General features: G+C 42.6%; 1 protein-coding gene across 7 annotated transcripts in view; it reads left to right on the forward strand.

The window, feature by feature from the left end:
* MLLT3 (MLLT3 super elongation complex subunit) overlaps positions 1–19,520 on the forward strand; it is a 406,706-nt gene that overhangs the window by 252,795 nt on the left and 134,391 nt on the right. For all 7 annotated transcript variants that reach the window (XR_013213104.1, XR_013213095.1, XR_013213105.1 and 4 more), the window contains exon 7: positions 14,902–14,977. Coding sequence is in view for 4 of the 7 variants with exons in the window: in XM_077249554.1 (XP_077105669.1) it covers positions 14,902–14,977 (76 nt within the window). In the remaining 3 variants the exon portion in view is untranslated. The remainder of the gene's footprint in view (positions 1–14,901; positions 14,978–19,520) is intronic.

The following is a 19,520-nucleotide window of genomic DNA, read 5'->3' on the forward strand; positions in this document are numbered from 1 at the left end:
CCTCCAGTACTAATTTATTAAAGATGTCAATCTGGGGGCATACAGAGAAGGGGGGGAACGTGGTACATCTCGGCGCAACAGAAGCAGGAAAGGTACCTGTGGTAGGTGACTCATTTTCTGCTGCAAGCTCTTCCAACGCCACTAATGCCTCTTGTTCCAAAGTTGTGTCAGGATTAAAAGTATCCAATGGTCTAGCATGCAGTTTCCGCAGGATGACCTTCCTCAAAAATAGCTGCGTGTCTTTCATGGCTGTGAAGTAATTGAAACTGTTAGTGGGAACAAAATTTAGCCCTAAACTCAAGACCTGTACCTGGTCAGCAGACAGTGCGTGCTCTGATAAGTTGATTACCTCTAAATTATTAGTTGATTTAGATTTTTTCTCACGGGACTGAGGTGGAGTAAAGCGACGTTTATTCTTCCCCTTATAATTTCCAGATTTCACCACACCCAGTCTTTCATTAAGGGTATTACTGGAATGACTCATACCCGCCTGTTCATCATCCATGAAAGATGTAGATGAGAAGGAATTTCGATGAATTGGGGGTTTAGACTGAATCGCCTGCTTCTTCTTCCATTTATACACATGATTGTTTTTGTAATCCATCACATCTCTCTGATATTTTTTAGTCTTAGATGCAACAATGTCTTTCTCCCACTTTTGGAATTCCCCCTCTAGTTCTTCATTAAGTTTTGTTTTAGCTGCCACTGACAAAGTACCAAATAACGTCTCCTGTAATACTCCAATCTCACTCTCCACTGACTGTAGGGAGGTCGAGTTGGATTTAACCAATAATTCCATATATCCTCTGGAACAATTTGAGGAAAGCTCTTCCCATTGCTCTTTGAGGAGTTCGTCTTCTATGGTAAATGACGGGAACACTTGAATCCTTAAACCTCTCGGTATTAGGCCCTTATCAATATACCTTTCTAAGAAAGCCTTGTTCCACCACAACCGTGTTTTTTTTATTTAATAAATACTTCAATTTTGTAACGGAGTCCTCTGTCTCTCTTGATTTAAAAACCACCCTCGAGTCATCACCAAATACCTCATCCAATTTTGTGAGCCACTTTTTTTCCCTGGCTCTATGATCCATGCGATCGGTAGGGGAAGCTGTGAAAATACACAGTAAAAATATCAGTTTATTACAAAGACCGAACTTGTGGATATAGCCTCTAGTACCACACTCCCATCTACCTGGAGTGCCCATAGCACCCCAATGGGGAGACAGACAAGGGAACAACACTCCCAAGCGCATAAGTCTTAACAATAACCAAGAACATACGTATATAAAATATACATGACAATGAATTTGTCACAAAAGTTAGTTTTTATTCCAAAAAATACAACATACGTAAAAAACATAATATGAAAGGATGGGGATAGGGTGAATGACTACACTGGAAAGCGGCCACATGAAAACACACTCATATGTATCCGACTTGGAAGGTGCCAAAAGCGGCAATAGAAAATAGTAATAGTCCCAAAACGGGACAAGGCATACCTAGATGCTAACAGATGTGAAGGGCGGGAGTGATCAGAAGGCCCCAGTGGCCAAAAGACTCATGAGCATCGCTCTATCCTAACCCCATACATATACATCCATATTGCAACCATGCCCGTAAAGTGCCAGTGACTGTTAAAGCGCCTAAGTGGCATGCTGCAAGTAGAGCTTACCCATGTGTGTGCTACCATACAGTCAGGATCCAGCGAGAGGCCCCGACGCGCGTTTCGCGACGCGCGTTTCGCGTGGTGTGCTTCCTCGGGGGCTGTGTGGGTACTGTATATGTATATATATAATTGTCTAAGGGTTTTTCTGTCTGTCCTGGAAATCCCGCGTCTCTGATTGGTAGAGGCCGCCAGGCCTCGACCAATCAGCGACGGGCACAGTATCGACATAGATGTCATAATGGTTGCCATGGCGACAATGATGTCATAAAGGTTGCCTCGACCAATCAGCGACGGGCACAGTCTGCCGCGAATTCTGGAATCATCATTGTCCATATACTACGGGGACATGCATATTCTAGAATACCCGATGCGTTAGAATTGGGCCACAATCTAGTATATAGTATATACCTGTATGTCATCTCCTGTATATAGTATATACCTGTATGTAATCTCCCTTGTATATAGTATATACCTGCTGTATGTCCTCTCCTCCTGTATATACCTATGTGTCATCTCCTCTCTTATATAGTATACCTGTATGACATCTCCTCCTGTATATAGTATATACCTGTATGTCATCTCCTCCTGTATATAGTATATACCTGTATGTCATCTCCTCCTGTATATAGTATATACCTGTCTGTCATCTGCTCCTGTATATAGTATATACCTGTCATCTCCCCTGTATATAGTATGTACCTGTATGTCATCTCCTCCTGTATATAGTATATACCTGTATGTCATCTCCTCCTATATATAGTATATACCTGTCTGTCATCTGCTCCTGTATATAGTATATACCTGTCATCTCCCCTGTATATAGTATGTACCTGTATGTCATCTCCTCCTGTATATAGTATATACCTGTATGTCATCTCCTCCTGTATATAGTATATACCTGTCTGTCATCTGCTCCTGTATATAGTATATACCTGTCATCTCCCCTGTATATAGTATGTACCTGTATGTCATCTCCTCCTGTATATAGTATGTACCTGTATGTCATCTCCTGTATATAAAATATACCTGTATGTCATCTCCTCCTGTATATAGTATATACCTGTATGTCATCTGCTCCTGTATATAGTATATACCTGTGTCATCTCCTCCTGTATATAGTATATGCCTGTGTGTAATCTCCTCCTGTATATAGTATATCCGTGTGTCATCTCCTCCTGTATATAGTATATACCTGTATGTCATCTGCTCCTGTATATAGTATATACCTGTGTCATCTCCTCCTGTATATAGTATATGCCTGTGTCATCTGCTCCTGTTTATAGTATATACCTGTCATCTCCCCTGTATATAGTATGTACCTGTATGTCATCTCCTCCTGTATATAGTATGTACCTGTATGTCATCTCCTCCTGTATATAGTATATACCTGTGTCATCTCCTCCTGTATATAGTATATACCTGTCTGTCATCTGCTCCTGTATATAGTATATACCTGTGTCATCTCCTCCTGTATATAGTATGTACCTGTATGTCATCTCCTCCTGTATTAGACCTCGTTCACACGTTATTTGCTCAGTTTTTTTACCACAGTATTTGTAAGCTAAATTGGCAGCCTGATAAATCTCCAGCCAACAAGAAGCCCTCCCCCCTGGCAGTATATATTAGCTCACACATACACATAATAGACAGGTCATGTGACTGACAGCTGCCGTATTTCCTATATGGTACATTTGTTGCTTTTGTAGTTTGTCTGCTTATTAATCAGATTTTTATTTTTGGAGGATAATACCAGACTTGTATTTGTTTTAGGGCGAGTTTCATGTGTCAAGTTATGTGTTGAGTTTTGTGTGGCGACATGCATGTAGCAACTTTTTGGGTGTCGAATTGCATGTGACAGGTTCGTGTAGCAAGTTGTGTGCAGCAAGTTTTGCGCATGGCGAGTTTTGCGCGTGGTGACTTTTATGTATGGTGTGTTTTGAGTATGTGCAAGTTTTGTGCAAGGCAACTTTTGCATGTGTTGCAACTTTTGTGCTTGTTGCAATTTTTCCGCGTGTGCAAGTTTTGCGTGTGGCGAGTTTTCCATGAGGTGAGTTTTGCACGTGTGGCGAGTTTTGCGTGAGCCTAGTGTTGCATGTGGCGAGTTTTGCGCGTGGCGAGTTTTGAGTGGTGACTTTTGTGTTTTGACTTTTATGTGGCGAGGTTGGTGTATGTGTGGTGAAATGTGTGCTGAGGGTGGTATATGTGTTCCAGCACGTGGTAGTGTGTGGCGCATTTTGTGTGTGTGTTCATATCCCCGTGTGTGGGGAGTATCCCATGTCGGGGCCCCACTTTAGCAACGGTATGGTATTTACTCTTTGGCGCCATTGCTCTCATTCTTTAAGTCCCCCTTGTTCACATCTGGCAGCTGTCAATTTGCCTCCAACACTTTACCTGTAACTTTTCCCCATTATGTAGATAGGGGCAAAATTGTTTGGTGAATTGGAACGCGTGGGGTTAAAATTTCGCCTCATAACATAGCCTATGACGCTCTCGGGGTCCAGAAGTGTGATTGTACAAAATTTTGTAGAGAATGAATGAATTGGCAATTAAGCATGCACACTGCTGCTCCACTCCAATGGGGGACAAAAGTGTCCTTTTTTGTAGATTGTGGGGGGTCTTGAGCGAGTATGTACGGAAATGGCTGCCAAATCAGAATTTGCCATATTTGTGCCATTTTTACACCTTATTCATGCAGAATTTATGTTTCACAATCGGTTCCGGATATATTCGCTCAACTCTAGTCTTAATGACTCCAATGATGTTCGCCGAATATTGCAAATACAATATTCACCGTTAAACGTCATTTGAACCGAATTTTCAAAATTCACTTAACTCTAGTTATAACCCATTCCTTGGATAGGGGGTAACTTTTTGTTAACAGAATACCCCCTTTGATTTATAAAGTTAAATATTTTTTTCCTATATATGTGGAACGAGTACAAGCGCTACTGGAAAGTAGTAGAAACAACCTGTAAAGGATGTCCCCAATTGTGCAGCCCTATCCATAAGTGCGCTAAGCATCTAAGGCTAGGTTCACATTGCGTTAGGGCAATCCGTTTAGCGCTAGCGGATTGCGCTAACGCAATGTTTTTGTAGGGGCCGCGTTTAGGGGTCACGCTAACGTCCCCGCTCTTGCAGATCCCCGATCTGCGAGAGCGGGTAACGGACCTCGGGCGTCGGACCTCGGGCGTCGGACCTCGGGTGCGCTGCGGACGCTGCAAGCAGCGTCCGAGGCGCGCTACAAAAGAACGGCACATCGCTAGCGCGAGCCGAAAAAGGCACGCGCTAGCGATGCGCTACAGGCGAAATTTACATTGCTGTCAATGGGTGCGCTAACGGACCCGTTGCACGGCGTTAATTGCGACATTTTCGCTGTGCAACGCTGTCCGTTAGCGATCACCCACTAACGCAATGTGAACCTAGTTGTTTATGAACTTTGAAAAGTATTTTCACTCTTGTTTTGGAGTCTTGAGGACCAATTACTAGTTTTCTGATTTCTATGGCATTAATTTACATATTTAGCCTGCAGTGGTCGTCCCAAAAGCAATTAAGTATCTTGCGGGGGTCCATTTTGTACAATTAGTGCTTTGATTGGATCAAAAATAAAAATGGTCCACTTGCATTTGGGAAAATATTTGTCTATGGCATGCTTAAGATTTCTGAGAAACAAATGTGCAGTCCACATATTACTATACTCAATATAATATTCAGGGTTTGCCTACATAGTTTTCTGTGTAGTAGGCTGTGTCCATTTTGTTGATCTTTTTCATACCCTGTAAGGTATATCTAGGCTTACTAAATTTACCATTTTAAATGGATTGTGTCACTTAGGTTTCTGCCACCTAATTTGAAAGCAGCATAATGTAAAGAAAAGAACATGATTCCACAAGATCGACCAAACAAGGCAAACCTTTACTGTTCCATCACCCCAACTACTCCATATACCACACCTCTGCCCTTCCCTAATAACTTCCCTCTCGTACATTCCAAATCACACCTCACCACCTGTGCGCTTGACCCCATCCCTTCCCGCCTGCTCCCGAACCTCACTAACATGCTCATTCCAGCCCTAACCCATCTCTTCAACCTATCACTATCTTCTGGTACCTTCCCCTCTGCCTTTAAACATGCCACCATCACACCCATCCTCAAAAAAGCTAACCTTGACCCAACTGCCATGCCCAGCTATTGCCCCATATCACTGCTCCCATTTGCTTCCAAACTCCTTGAGCAGCATGTCCATGCTCAACTTTCCTCCCACCTCTCATCTAACCCTCTCCTTGACAACCTCCAATTTGGCTTCCGTCCCCTCCACTCCACCGAAACTGCTCTGACCAAAATTACTAATGACATACTCACAGCCAAAGCTAACAGACCATTCTCCATCCTCCTCCTTCTCGACCTATCCTCTGCTTCTGACACCGTCGACCCCTGCCTACTGCTACTTATTCTTTCTTCCCTTGGCATCAAAGGCCTTGCCTGTCCTGGATTTCCTCATACCTTTATGACTGCACATTTAGCGTATCCCACTCCCATACTACCTCCGCACTCTGCCCTTTCTCTGTTGGGGTCCCTCAAGGCTCTGTCCTAGGGCCCCTACATTTTTCCATCTATAGCCTTGGCCTAGGACAACTCATAAAGTCCCATGGCTTCTAGTACCACCTATATGCGGACGACACTCAGAGCTACCTCTCTGGCTTAGATGTCGCCTCTCTGCTGTCCAGAATCCCGGAGTATCTTGTCCGCCATATCCTCCTTCTTCAACTCTCGCTTCCTAAAACTCAATGTAGACCAAATCGAACTCATCATCTTTCCCCCATCTCGCGTATACCCCCATCCTGATCTATCTATTATGGTAAACGGCATCACGCTCTCTCCCGCACCTGAAATCCGCTGCCTCGGAGTAACTCTTGACTCTGCCCTGTCCTTCAAACTGCACGTCCAAACTCTTGCTACCTCCTGTCGCCTCCAACTCAAAAATATTGCCAGAACCCGTCCCTTCCTCAGCCCACAATCTACTCTTCTGCATGCCCTCATCATCTTCCACCTCGATTACTGCAACACCCTCCTCTGTGGCCTTCCCGCTAACTTCCTTGCACCACACCAGTCTGTCCTCAACTCTGCTGCCCGGCTAATCCACCTCTCTCCTCGCTACTCCCCTGCTTCTCCCCTCTGCAAATCCCTCCACTGGCTCCCAATTCCCCAACGAATCCAGTTCAAACTACGAACACTGATCTACAAAGCCATCCACAACCTGTCACCTCCCTATATCTCTGAACTAATCTCCCACTATCTTCCCTCACATAATGTTCGATCCTCCTACTCTCCTCCACACTTATTCTTCCTCACACAACTACCTCCAAGATTTCTCCCGAATATCCACCATCCTCTGGAATTCCACGCCTAAACACGTCCGATTATCCACGACCCTCGGATCCTTCAGACGGAACCATACTGCCACCTCACCAACCACCCGAGCTGCCGCCTCACCAACCACCCGAGCTGCCGTCTCACCAACCACCCGAGCTGCCGTCTCACCAACCACCCGAGCTGCCATCTCACCAACCACCCAAGCTGCCGTCTCAGCAACCACCCGAGCTGCCGCCTCACCAACCACCCGAGCTGCCGCCTCACCACCACCTTTGCTGCAGCACCCCCGACCTCCTGTCTCTTCCCCATAATGCCGTAGAATGTAAGCCCGCAAGGACAGGGTCCTCTCCCCTCTGTACCAGTTTGTCATTGTAAATTTGTTTACTGTTAATGATATCTGTAACCCTGTGTGTAACCCCTTTTCTCATGTACAGCACCATGGAATTAATGGTGCTATATAAATAAATAATAATAATTCCAGCGATGTGTCACTTACTGTGCTGCTTGGTGTAGTTTTGATAACATCACGGTTTTAACAGCAGGTGATAATCACTGGAGAACTAGTAAACATGCTGCCATGTAGTCTTCCATATTCATGAGCGCTGTCTAACCTCAACCCAACACTGAATGACCGCTTCGTACACTGTGCATATACAGAAAGCTGCCTATCAGTGGTGTGGGCGGGGTTAGAAAGAGCTCAGCATTCAGAGAACTGCAAGATCTGTATTTTTATCAAAACTGCATCAATCGGCCCTGTAAGTGGTACATTGCTGGAATCGGGGTCTCTGCCTCTACAACATGTTTCGATCAGATTGGGTTTCAGAAACCTGCTGACAGATACTCTTTAAGGCTACTTTCACACTAGCGTCGTACGACGCACATCGCAATGCGTCGTTTTTGAGAAAAAACGCATCCTGCAGGATGCTTTTTTTTCTCCATAGACTAACATTAGCGACGCATTGCCACACGTCGCAACCGTCATGCGACGGTTGCGTCGTGTTGCTTCGGACCGTCGGCACAAAAAAAGTTGCATGTAACGTTTTTTGGTGCGTCGTTTCCAGCATTTCTGACCGCACATGCGCGGCCGGAACTCCGCCCCCACCTCCCCGGAGCTCACAATGGGGCAGCGGATGCGCGGAAAAACTGCATCTGCTGCCCCCGTTGTGCGGCGCTTTCACAGTATGCGTCGGCACGTCGCATTGCGACGTGCGTCGTATGACGCTAGTGTGAAAGTAGCCTAAATTGTGATCTTGTGTTAAGATGCAACATGAGCCTTCACTGAGACATGGTCCGATTGTTGAGTCAGGTTGTATGCCCAGTTGCAGTGAGCAGTGGCCTAAAGTGCTCTCTACCATTTCACATACCGTAGGCTAATTTTGCTTGGTTTAGTGTCCTGGCAGCCTGGAGAATGGATAACTGTTCAATCTATCTGCTTTAAAAGTTGGTGTATTATTCTCTTCATCTGAAGTAATAACCTATGATTTACGAGATCACGGAAAATGCTTGCTGGGTTTGCCTTGAAGCCATCTTTGATTCTTGAATATCTAGCCACGCAGTACTGTCTGGGGAACTTTTAACCGTATTTGTCTGTGAAAAAAAAAAAGTGGCCTCAGGCCATTTTTATGTATAAAAGAACTTCAGTCTGTCCCATTTATTTTATTTATAGTGAGGAATATGTATTGTAAATCCAGAGGAGGTTTGACAAAGCCTATAATTAAGGCGAGACATAGTAAAATAACATTGTTCTTTTCAGACCTCTGTTTGGTTATGGCTTTTGTGTCAGACATCCATTATCAATGTCTAGTATAAGTACATATTATAAATCAAGTGGTGTATTATTAAGCAGTTCTGGCTAACCCTATGTAACATTCTAGCACTAGTTCTGCTCTGGTTAGCAGAGGCTTCTTTTCAGATTTCCTAGTTTATACAAGACCACCATTAAAAGGAGTATATCTGTCCAATTATAGAGTGCAGTGAGAAAGGAAAAGGAAAATTTGTCTTGCAAAGAGTAAGGGTTCACTCACATTAATGTTTAAATTTGACAAGTACAATGCGAGGTAAAAAATCACATTACACTCTGACCAATGTTCAGTGAGTCAGTGCTGATATGTGAGTCTTTCCTCAGCTGTAATCTGGCATGCTGCGAGTGGGTGCGTATATTTGTCAAGACTCGTCAATTCAAGTCAAAGGGTGTGAGAAAAAAAAAAGAAGGCACACGGACCATGCGTATGCTGTCCAATTTTTACGCACACAATTATAAAGGAACCAAGAAATTGCATCAGTGAAGCACAGTAAATTCACATCCCGAACCCTGAGAATAAATAGAATAGATAGATATCCTGCAGATATATAATTTCACTACCCCCTCCATATTATAAACTTGCCCCCTTTACTACCTTTCATGTGTTAATTGTTGAGCTTGTTTAACCTAATTAATAAATAAAAAAAACTATGTCTGGTCTCCCCCCTATTGTATGAAACTAGCAAAGGTAAAGCAGACAGCTGTGAGCTTATAGTATCAGACTCGGAAGGCCCATGATTATTGGGCCCTTCCCAGTCTAAAAACCTCAGCCCACAGCGGCCCCAGAAGTGGCGCATCACATTAGATGTTTCATTTCGGGAGCTTTGCCCTCACTCTTCCCGATTGCGCCGATGCATTGGCAATTGGCGTAATGGGCCTTTGGCATAAGAAAGTACGAAAAAGTCAGCTGACCCATCTAGGCATCCAGAACTCCGAGCACGGAAACTGCAGTGCAGCAAGGAACAGCAATCGATCAAGTAGGTAATCCCGCTCAAACAGTGTCTTTAAAAAAAGTTTTAATTTTATTGAAAAATTCTTTAAGATTAATAATCCATTCAGCATAGAAATCACAACCCCCAATGTGGGAAGAAGAGCTTGAGCAGCCGCGTTTCAAACCTTGCGGTTCTTAGTCCTTGCATGAAAGGAATAAGAACCGAAAGGTTCGAAACGCGTCTGCCCAAAAAACACCCCCACAAATAATACTTTATTTGAATAAATACTCCCTGACGCTTTCCCTGGCTTAACAATTTATTAAAAACAAACAAACAACAAAACACCCAAGCAGGTCTGTAGTCTAGGGAATCCGACGTAGTCCACAATTGTTAACCTGAAAAACATTTAAAAAAGTGATATAAAAACAAGATGCTGTTCCTCGTTCACCAGTTTATTAGAAAATAAGTCCAACATGTTCCAGCGCTTCCCTTGACGTTTCCTGATTCCGTCATAAAAATCTGTGGAGACTCATTCTGGATTTGAACAGCACTGCCCTCATTAGAAGTAACAGAATTTGCGCATCTAGTGTGATGTTCCACTTCTGGGGTGGCTGCGAGCTTGTATTTTTAGGCTGGGAAGGGCCCAATAACCAAGGACCTTCCGAGCCAGATAATATCAGCCCACAACTATCTGCTTTACCTTTGCTGGTTTCATAAAATATGGGGAACCCCATGTAATTTTTTAAAATGTATTTATTTGGTTAAACAAGTCTAAAAAGATGTAGAGTAAACTCCACATGAAAGGCACTAATATGTAGGTGAAACTATATCTATCAATCTACCTATCTATCTATCAATCTACCTATCTATCTATTTATCTATCTATCTATCTATCTATAAAATGTCTTTATTACTTTTGTAAACTACCTTTAAGTTACTTATATATTTATAAGGAGGTTTGTTTTCCAATTGCTCTTGCCAGACCATGAAAGATGGGTGCCACATGAAAAGCGAGCTGAGTGTTTTTTTTTTGTTTTTTTTATGTATTTGGTATCCAAGCTAAATCTTTGCTTCTCTAAAAAGAATGCAGTTTTATGTATGGACTGGCATAAACAACTGCATGTAATCGCTCCCTATAAACTTCAACAAGCTTCTTAAACCTCTAAACCGGAATTTCGGACCACTTTTCTTTTGAAAACTGCTCCAGGTCTCTAATATTTGGAGGGTGCCGTCTCCTACCGGAAATTTTAAAATCTCTCCTCAGGTGTTCAATGGGATTTAGACTCCAGTGCTTTGTTTCCATCTATTGCTGGGTGCTTCTTGAAATATGTTTGGGGTCATTATCCTGCTGGAAGACCTGTGACCTAGGAAGCCAACCCAGCTTTCTGACACTGGGCACTACATTGCGACCCGAAATCCTTTGATAATCTTCAGATTTCATGATGCCTTGCACACAGTCAATGCACCCAATGCCAGAGGCAGCAAATCAACCCAAAACATCTTTGATCGTCCACCGTATTTGACTATATAGGTACTGTGTTGTTTTTTTTTGTTTTTTTGTTTGTTTTTTTCTTGTAGGCCTCAATCAGTTTTCGATGAACAGTAGAATGATTTGCTTTACCAAAAAGCTCTATCTTGGTCTCACCTGTCACAAGACACTTTCTCAGAAGGATTTTGGCTTGCTGATGTACATTTTTGCAAACTGAAGTCTAGATTCTTTTATGTCTGAGTCAGCAGTGTGGTCCTCCTGGATCTCCTAACATAACATTTACTTTCAGTCAAATGTCGACAGATAGTTTGCTCTGACACTGATGCACCCTGAGCCTTCAGGAGAGCTTGAATTTCTTTAGAACTTGATTGGGGCTGCTTATACAGTGTCTGGACTATCCTGCGTTGCAACCTTTCATCAATTTTTCTCTGCCGTCCACGTCCAGATTAGCTACACTGCCATGGGTTGTAAACTTCTTGATTATGTTGCACATTTTGGATAAAGGAATATCAACATCTCCTGGAGATGGACTTGTAATCTTGATTGAAAATTGTTTATACTTACATAGTTACATAGTTATTAAGGTTGAAGGAAGACTTTAAGTCCATCTAGTTCAACCCATAGCCTAGCATGCCCTAACATGTTGATCCAGGGGAAGGCAAAAAAACCCCATGTGGTAAGCTCCATCATGGGGAAAAAAATTCCTTCCCGACCCCACATACGGCAATCAGACTAGTTCCCTGGATCAACGCCTTAATACTGTTCAACAATTATGGTTCTTAAGTCCTCATACAGTTCTCTTCTCTTTCTGTTCTCCATGCTTAGTGTGGCACACACGTTATCCCCTTTTTATCTGGTTTCAGGTGGGATTTTCATATTGCCCATACCTTTTACTGGCCACAGGTGAGTTTGTATGAGCTTCACCTTTTGGAAAGGTGCCAACAATTTCATTCCACCCATTTTGGTTTTTTTGTGGGAAATTAAGTCCAATTTGCCTTTTTTTTCCACTTATTTTGGTTTGTTCCAATCAACACAAAGGAAATAAACATGTGCATATCAAAATGTATAATTGTAGTAATTTTCTGTGAGTAATGCTTTAATTTTCTGAAACAATTTCAAGGGTGCCAACACTATCGGTCACGACTGTATCTTATCAGAAAAATCTGCTTCTTTCACCTCCTCGACTGATCATTCATTTAAATAATTAGTAGAATGTCTGGGCCTGACTCAAGCTCTGGCTACCCCCACCCTCCATAGAATTTTAAAAGCAGCAACTGTCATTTTCTATCCAGCAATGGGAAAATCATTGAATACAGATTTTACAGTTATTATCCTTGAATTGAGAATCGGAAGAGGAGAAAGAAGCAGATTTCTCTGATACGTTATATTATAAAGCTGCTTATTTTTATTTGTATTATTGATTTATGAAATAAAAACAAAAATGATGGTTACTATCTAATATTCATCATTCATGTAATAGCTGCATTACATTAGCTGTATTCAGCGGCTACATGGTATCTATGCCAGCATCATCGCTGAGTCAGTGGTAACGTGAACAATGAATGCAATGTCATCACTTTTGGACTTGCGGGGACCATCAGAGCAGCAGCATCGGAGCATTTAACAAGAGTCATGGTTCTTGTTTTAGACTTTTTTTTTTTTTTTTAAAGAAGTCATGGACAACCCCTTTTAAGAGATAATTAAAGAAACTCCACATAATATTGCTGCTAGAAACTTGAGCATCTGATTCTGCTAGCAGGCCAGCATCTTCGAATTGTGAGAAAAGGGCTGTGGAAGGCTGTAAATCTGTCGGCTCATTATGAACAGTAACAATGGATTGATTTACAGGGTGCAGCAACTGTTGGGCTTATTTGGTGAATGTGCAGAAAGATGCAGCTAAGCTCTAGGGCTTTTCACTGCTTCCTCGCTACTTGCAGTCTCCAGGCTCCTCTGGATTTACTGACAACGTAATCCTAATGAAAATATTCCTGAGACGAGCTGACAGGGCGCGCTGTAAGCTGCCTGACACTTCTTAAGTATTACCCCCATCACAATGCTGAATGCAGGGGAGATGACACCAGTACAGCATATTCACGATCATTTGTGTAATAAAGGTCCAATCTGTCCAGTGCCCTTATGATTATTATTTATATAGCACCACTGATTCCATGTACATGAGAAGGGGTTACATACAAATTAAAAAAATCACTTACAGTAAGCAAACTAACAAGTACAGACTGATACAGAGGGGCGAGGACCCTGCCCTTGCGGGCTTACATTCTACAGGATGTTGGGGAAGGAGACAGTAGGTCGGGGGTTGCAGGAGCTCCAATGGTGTTGAGGTGGTCATTACAGGCTGTAAGCTTTTTTGTAGAGATGAGTTTTCAGGATCCGTCTGAATGATCCAAATGTGGTGGATAACCGGACGTGTTGCGGCACAGAATTCCAGAGGATGGGGGATGTAACGGGGTCTACCGTGCTGGAGTACCTCTTTCAGTACCACCCCGTGTTTCAGGAGGTCCACTCTGCTTTGGCTGGAGTCTGAATGAAGGACGCTGGCTGGAATTGCTTAGTTACATGGGCGCATATTAAAAGATCACTGCTTCTCCACGTATTTCCAGTGTGACAACACTTTACTCACAGGACACAGAATATATCACACAGATACAGAGGGCGGGCCAATTGAAAAGTGGCAGGCCAGACATACATTACAATAGCCGCAGGTGGCCGAGCCTGCCGATATTTACTGTGGGAATTACAAAGGGGGGGAGGTCAGAAGGGGGATATCTTGTCCCCTCTGCCCAGGGGCGCAGCCTGTGGGCTGATGCATTAGGGACGTGCATCTCACATGGAACCTATTATACATACATATAACTGCACAACATATTCTGGGTGCTGGGGGGTTCCGTAACAGGGGATATTGGGGAGAAGTCTTGGAGGCGATTGGGTGAGGAGCGAATAAGCGTGTAGGAGAGGAGGAGTTCTTGGGAGGACCGGAGATTACGTGAGGGAAGATATTAAGAGGTTATTTCGGAAATATACTGAGGAGAAAGGTTATGGATGGCTTTGTAGGTCAGTGTTCGTAGTTTAAACTGGATACACTGGGAAATTGGGAGCCAGTGAAGGGATTTGCAAAGAGGGGAAGCAGGAGTGTAGCAAGGAGAGAGATTAATTGGTCGGGCAGCAGAGTTAAGGATGAAATGGAGGGGTGCGAGAGTGTTATAGACGGTAGGCCACAGAGCAGGATGTTGCATTAGTCGAGGCGGGAAATGATTAGGGCATGCACAAGCATTTTGGTAGAGTGAGGGTTGAGGAAAGAATGGATTCTGGAAATATTTTTGAGCCGGAGGCGACAGGAGGTGGCGAGAGCTTGGGTGTGCGGTTTGAAGGACAGGGCAGAATCCATGGTTATTCCAAGGCACTGGATTTTCGGGATAGGGGAAAGTGTGATTTCATTTATTGTACCAAGTGTACGTATATGTATGTATGTGTGTGTGTGTGTGTGTGTATATATATATATATATATATATATATATATATATATGCAACTTCTGTGGAGTCTGCCTTTGAAGACTGTCCCGCAAGTGTCTCTTTTAAATGTAACATGCAATTGATCTAATTTTTATTTTCCTCTTTACAGTCTGGACAGCCAAGCCCAGCGAGTTCCACGTCCAGTTCCAGTTCCAGCTTGGTGCCACCCCATAACCACAGACAAGGTATTAAACTAATAATGAGTTGTAATTACTACCCATCCCATTCTTTATTTGTATATTTGAATATTGTCAGTTTTTCTTATTTCACTGGTAGTGTGCAGTGGTATTATCAGCAGGCAGTCTATTCTACCTTGTCCCTACTACTGTTCCTTTTCTCTCTCGTTCCTCCAGTAACATTTACCGTACATTATGCATGTTCGAATGATATGAGCAGCTGCTTATGAGAGCTTTATTCTTAATCACCAGTTCCCCTTTTTTATCCGGGTGTGTAATACAATCCTCTTGGGATCTAACAGGGCAATTATAAATCCCTAGGAGGAATGTAACACTTTTTTTTTTATTGCCTACAATGTGATCACATTTTCTATAAATTGAATGCTCTACATGGATGTTTATATTCTGGTCACTTTGTTACATAATTCTAACCTTAGAACTTGAAATACTTTTCATGTGTTGAGGAATAGATACAGGGCATAGAAATAGTGGGACCCCATAGCACTAGTCCTCCCCCACCAAACAAAAATAATAACATTCAACAGAGTCACAGAAGAGCATATGTCTCCACTTTGCAGCCCTTTAAAAATAATTTTTCCCTTCTTGAAGCCCCTGTGTTATCACGTACTAAGATACCCCTTAAATGGTCTTCATAAAATTTGATGTCAACAAATGTGCCCCCCAAACACAGTAGGGTTGCTCCCACAGTCACCCCAACAGAGCATAATGGCCTCCTTAGTCCCACACACATAGTATGATGGCCCCCACAACCCTCCATATAGTATAGTGGCCTTCTAAAGTCTATGGGGATTTGTATAAAACAGATGAAACACGGAAAACATACTTTGTACTCCAGTGTTCTATCTGAGTTTCACCTTTTTTTTATACTGAATGTAAAGCGCTGTAGAATATCTTGGTGCTATAGAAATCAAATAATTATTATAATCCTTTAAGAGTCAATTCCTAAAAAGATATGCTACCTGCTTTTAGTGAAAAAATACAGAAGAGAAATAAAACATGCCACTAGGATGTCACCTGACAAAATAATTTAGTTAATTTCTATCCTGTAATATAACTCACATGGATATGTGACTGTAGCCTTGCATAGCCATTTAAAGATTAGGAGATCACAAGTGTTCCTGGAGCTGGAACACCCAGCAGTCATGGTCAGACTGCGGGGACACCTGGCTTCAAATGGCCTGTTCCTTCTGTTCCTCTGCAGATGCGCCACCATGGAATTGAAAATTGTTCTTAGTAAATATTCCAGCTAATTTATCAAAGTGGAGCATGTGATATAAATATTTGGTTCAATGTGCTAAGTAAGATAAGGGGTAAGGTTTCTCCAAGGCCTTGACAAGCCAGCTGGTATGTCACTCTCCATAAGGAGAAACGTTACCCCTTAGACCCCAGTCCAGAGCCTCTCACCTAGCCAAATCAGTTCTCATGCTTCGCACTGACGAGGGCCAACAGCCCAAAACACCGTGTCTGCGAATTGAGATACTGATTTGGCTTTTATCCCAAGTCATATTGCACGACTCGTTAGAGGGTTGATTGTGACTTGTAGGATCGCTACTTCCAACAGGTGACGCTATAGAGTTCAAGACCTCTTTTTCTCTGAAGAGGCAATTTGCATACTAAGTAAGATAGACATGTTAGCTGCACAGTTGTAATCACTCTATGCTTACAGACTGCTTGGCATGACTTTCCACCGAGGCTGCCTTAGGCCCAGCAGTCTGTAAGCATAACTACTCATGGTCATTACATGAGGCACATGCCAGAATACACTGCATATTTTTTTAACAATTGGGGAGACATTTTTTTCTAATATTTATGCAGCAATCTTCAATGTTCTCTCCTGACTTAATTATTATAACTGATACGCAGGTTTGTGTAACGTGGTACTAAAAATGCGTTTACACACTGCGATGCACAACTTCAAACGACTGCCAACATGTTAGTCAGCAGTTGTTAGTCTGTTTACACGGGCTGTGACCGTGATTCAGATGCAAACTAAACAATAAGCTGCCATTGTTCTTGACAGCGCAAGTTCTGTTTACACGGGACGATGCGCTGCCGAAAACTACTATCTTTTGTGCAAACCAAAAGATAATTTCTCAAACTTAAGAACATTTGGCTTCTTTATCAGGTGATCAGCTGCTTCTTTAGACTGCACGATTGTTGTGAATGGGTGTTCTTCATAACAACTAACATTTGTATTCCTTCCCAAATGCCGGAGCTGCCCTGATGCTTTCCTCATCCTAACTTTTAAGGCCCACATACACATTAGAATAATGTGGATGGATCTCAACGAACTTGGCCAACAGTCTATTGGGCATGGCTCCTCCCTACTCTTCCTTGACAAGTTGTCAGGGAGATAAACACCTGCCATGTCCTATTTTGGACTACTGACCCTTTTTTGGAGAAATAAGCCGCACCCACAGAGGTCTGGCTTTCTCATTGAAAACATGAGCAAGCTCAGCAGAGAGATGGTCCTGTGTATGGATGAGCTGGGAGAGATGGTTGTTCTATTGTGTACGGGGCCCTTTACGGAGCACATGGATTCCCATCAGTTCAGCTCCTGCTTACTGATTCTGACTGGTGGTCACAGGAGACTGTGCTGTGCTGTCCCTAATGCTGATGGTCAACTAGTACTTTATGGCACTTTAACGGGCACCAGGGAGTAGTGTGGTTGGCATTGCACAGCGGCACTGTAACTGGTATGATCAGGGAGCACTATGGTTGGCATAATGGCTGTGTGTGTGTATATATGTATATATATATATATATATATAGTGAAAAAATTGGAACAGCATCAAATTACTACCTTACAAGGCATGCAGAGCTCTTCCGACCAGCAATCCAATGGTCAAAAAGTAATAAACTAAAAAAAAAGGAAAAGCAGCACAAAATAATTGAAAAAAAGGCCGTGTGCACACGTTCAGGATTTTTTGCGTTTTTTTCGCATTTTTTCGCTATAAAAACGTGATAAAAACGCAAAAAAACACTTACATATGCCTCCTATTATTTACAGGGTATTCCGCATTTTTTTTCGCGGAAAAAATCGCATCGCAGAAAAAAAAGCAACATGTTCATTAAAAATGCGGAATTGCGGGGATTCCGCACACCTAGGAATGCATTGATCTGCTTACATCCCGCACGGGGCTGTGCACACCATGCGGGAAGTAAGCAGATTATGTGCGGTTGGTACCCAGGGTGGAGGAGAGGAGACTCTCCTCCACGGACTAAGCACCATATAATTGGTCAAAAAAAAAGAATTACAATAAAAAATAGTCCTATACTCACCGTCTGATGGCCCCCGAAGTGTTCCCGCCTAAAAAAATGCGGATTTCTTGCAGAAAATTTCCGGTTTTCTTCAGGAAATTTCTGCAAGAAATCCGGACGTGTGCACATACCCTAATGCCTTATCGGCGTGGCAACGTTTCGGATGTGCGTCTGTGCGTAATCAACTGCACTGGATATCTGCAGTAAAAAAAAAAATGTTTTCCTACTTTTGGGCTTTAGTTATTTCTGCCTCTTATAGTTCGAAAAATACAGTAAATGTTTATTTTGATACCTCTTTGCCGAATTTTTACATAATGGTTTGCTGGTTAATGACCAATAATGAGCAGGTTGTGGTTTCATGTGTGAAATCCATGTGACATTTAAGATTGTGCAAGAACTTTTACCAGTCTCCTAGACTTTGCTTATACCACTCAGCATTGTGTGGCCCCCCAGTCCATTGTGCCATCTGTAGAAATTTAACTACGGTACTTGTTTTCTCATTATTGTAAGATGAAAGTCCCCTCATAGGTGGAATTACCCTCCAGCAGTGTTAAAAATGCTCCATAAGCAGCAGCAAGCTATAAATGATTTTATCATGTAAATTCCAAGCCCCCAAAAAGCCTAGACAGAAGCAGAACGCCGAAGGAAATTTTCCAAATCAATGTTGCTGAAAATGACTATGCCATCTGCAAATTTATCATTTCTACTGTACTTTGGGTTTCTTTTTCATTTATCAGCCCATCAAAAAAGATATATATATATATATATTGTGTGTGTGTATGCATATGTGTATGTATATAATATATATATTATAATGTAAATTTTAAAAAGAAACCAACCATATGCTTGATATAATCTTGTTAAGGGGAATCTCTCAATAAGGTCACCCAGGAGTGTAGCGAGGAGAGAGATAAATTACGGTAGTCGGGCAGCAGAGTTTAAGGACGGACTGCAGGGAAGCGAGAGTGTTAGACGGTAGGCCACAGAGGAGGATGTTGCAGTAGTCGAGGCGGGAGATGATTAGGGCATGCACAAGCATTTTGGTAGAGTGAGGATTGAGGAAAGAATGGATTCTGGAAATATTTTTGAGCTGGAGGGGGTGGCGAGAGCTTGGATGTGAGGTTTGAAGGGCAGGGCAGAATCCATGGCTATTCCCAGGCAGCGGATTTTCGGGACAGGGGAAAGTGTGATTTCATCTATTGTACCCAGTGTGTGTGTGTGTGTGTGTGTGTGTGTATGTATGTATGTGCGTATGTGTATGTATATAATA

Source organism: Ranitomeya variabilis, chromosome 1, assembly GCF_051348905.1.
Source record: "Ranitomeya variabilis isolate aRanVar5 chromosome 1, aRanVar5.hap1, whole genome shotgun sequence".
Taxonomy (NCBI): domain Eukaryota; kingdom Metazoa; phylum Chordata; class Amphibia; order Anura; family Dendrobatidae; genus Ranitomeya; species Ranitomeya variabilis.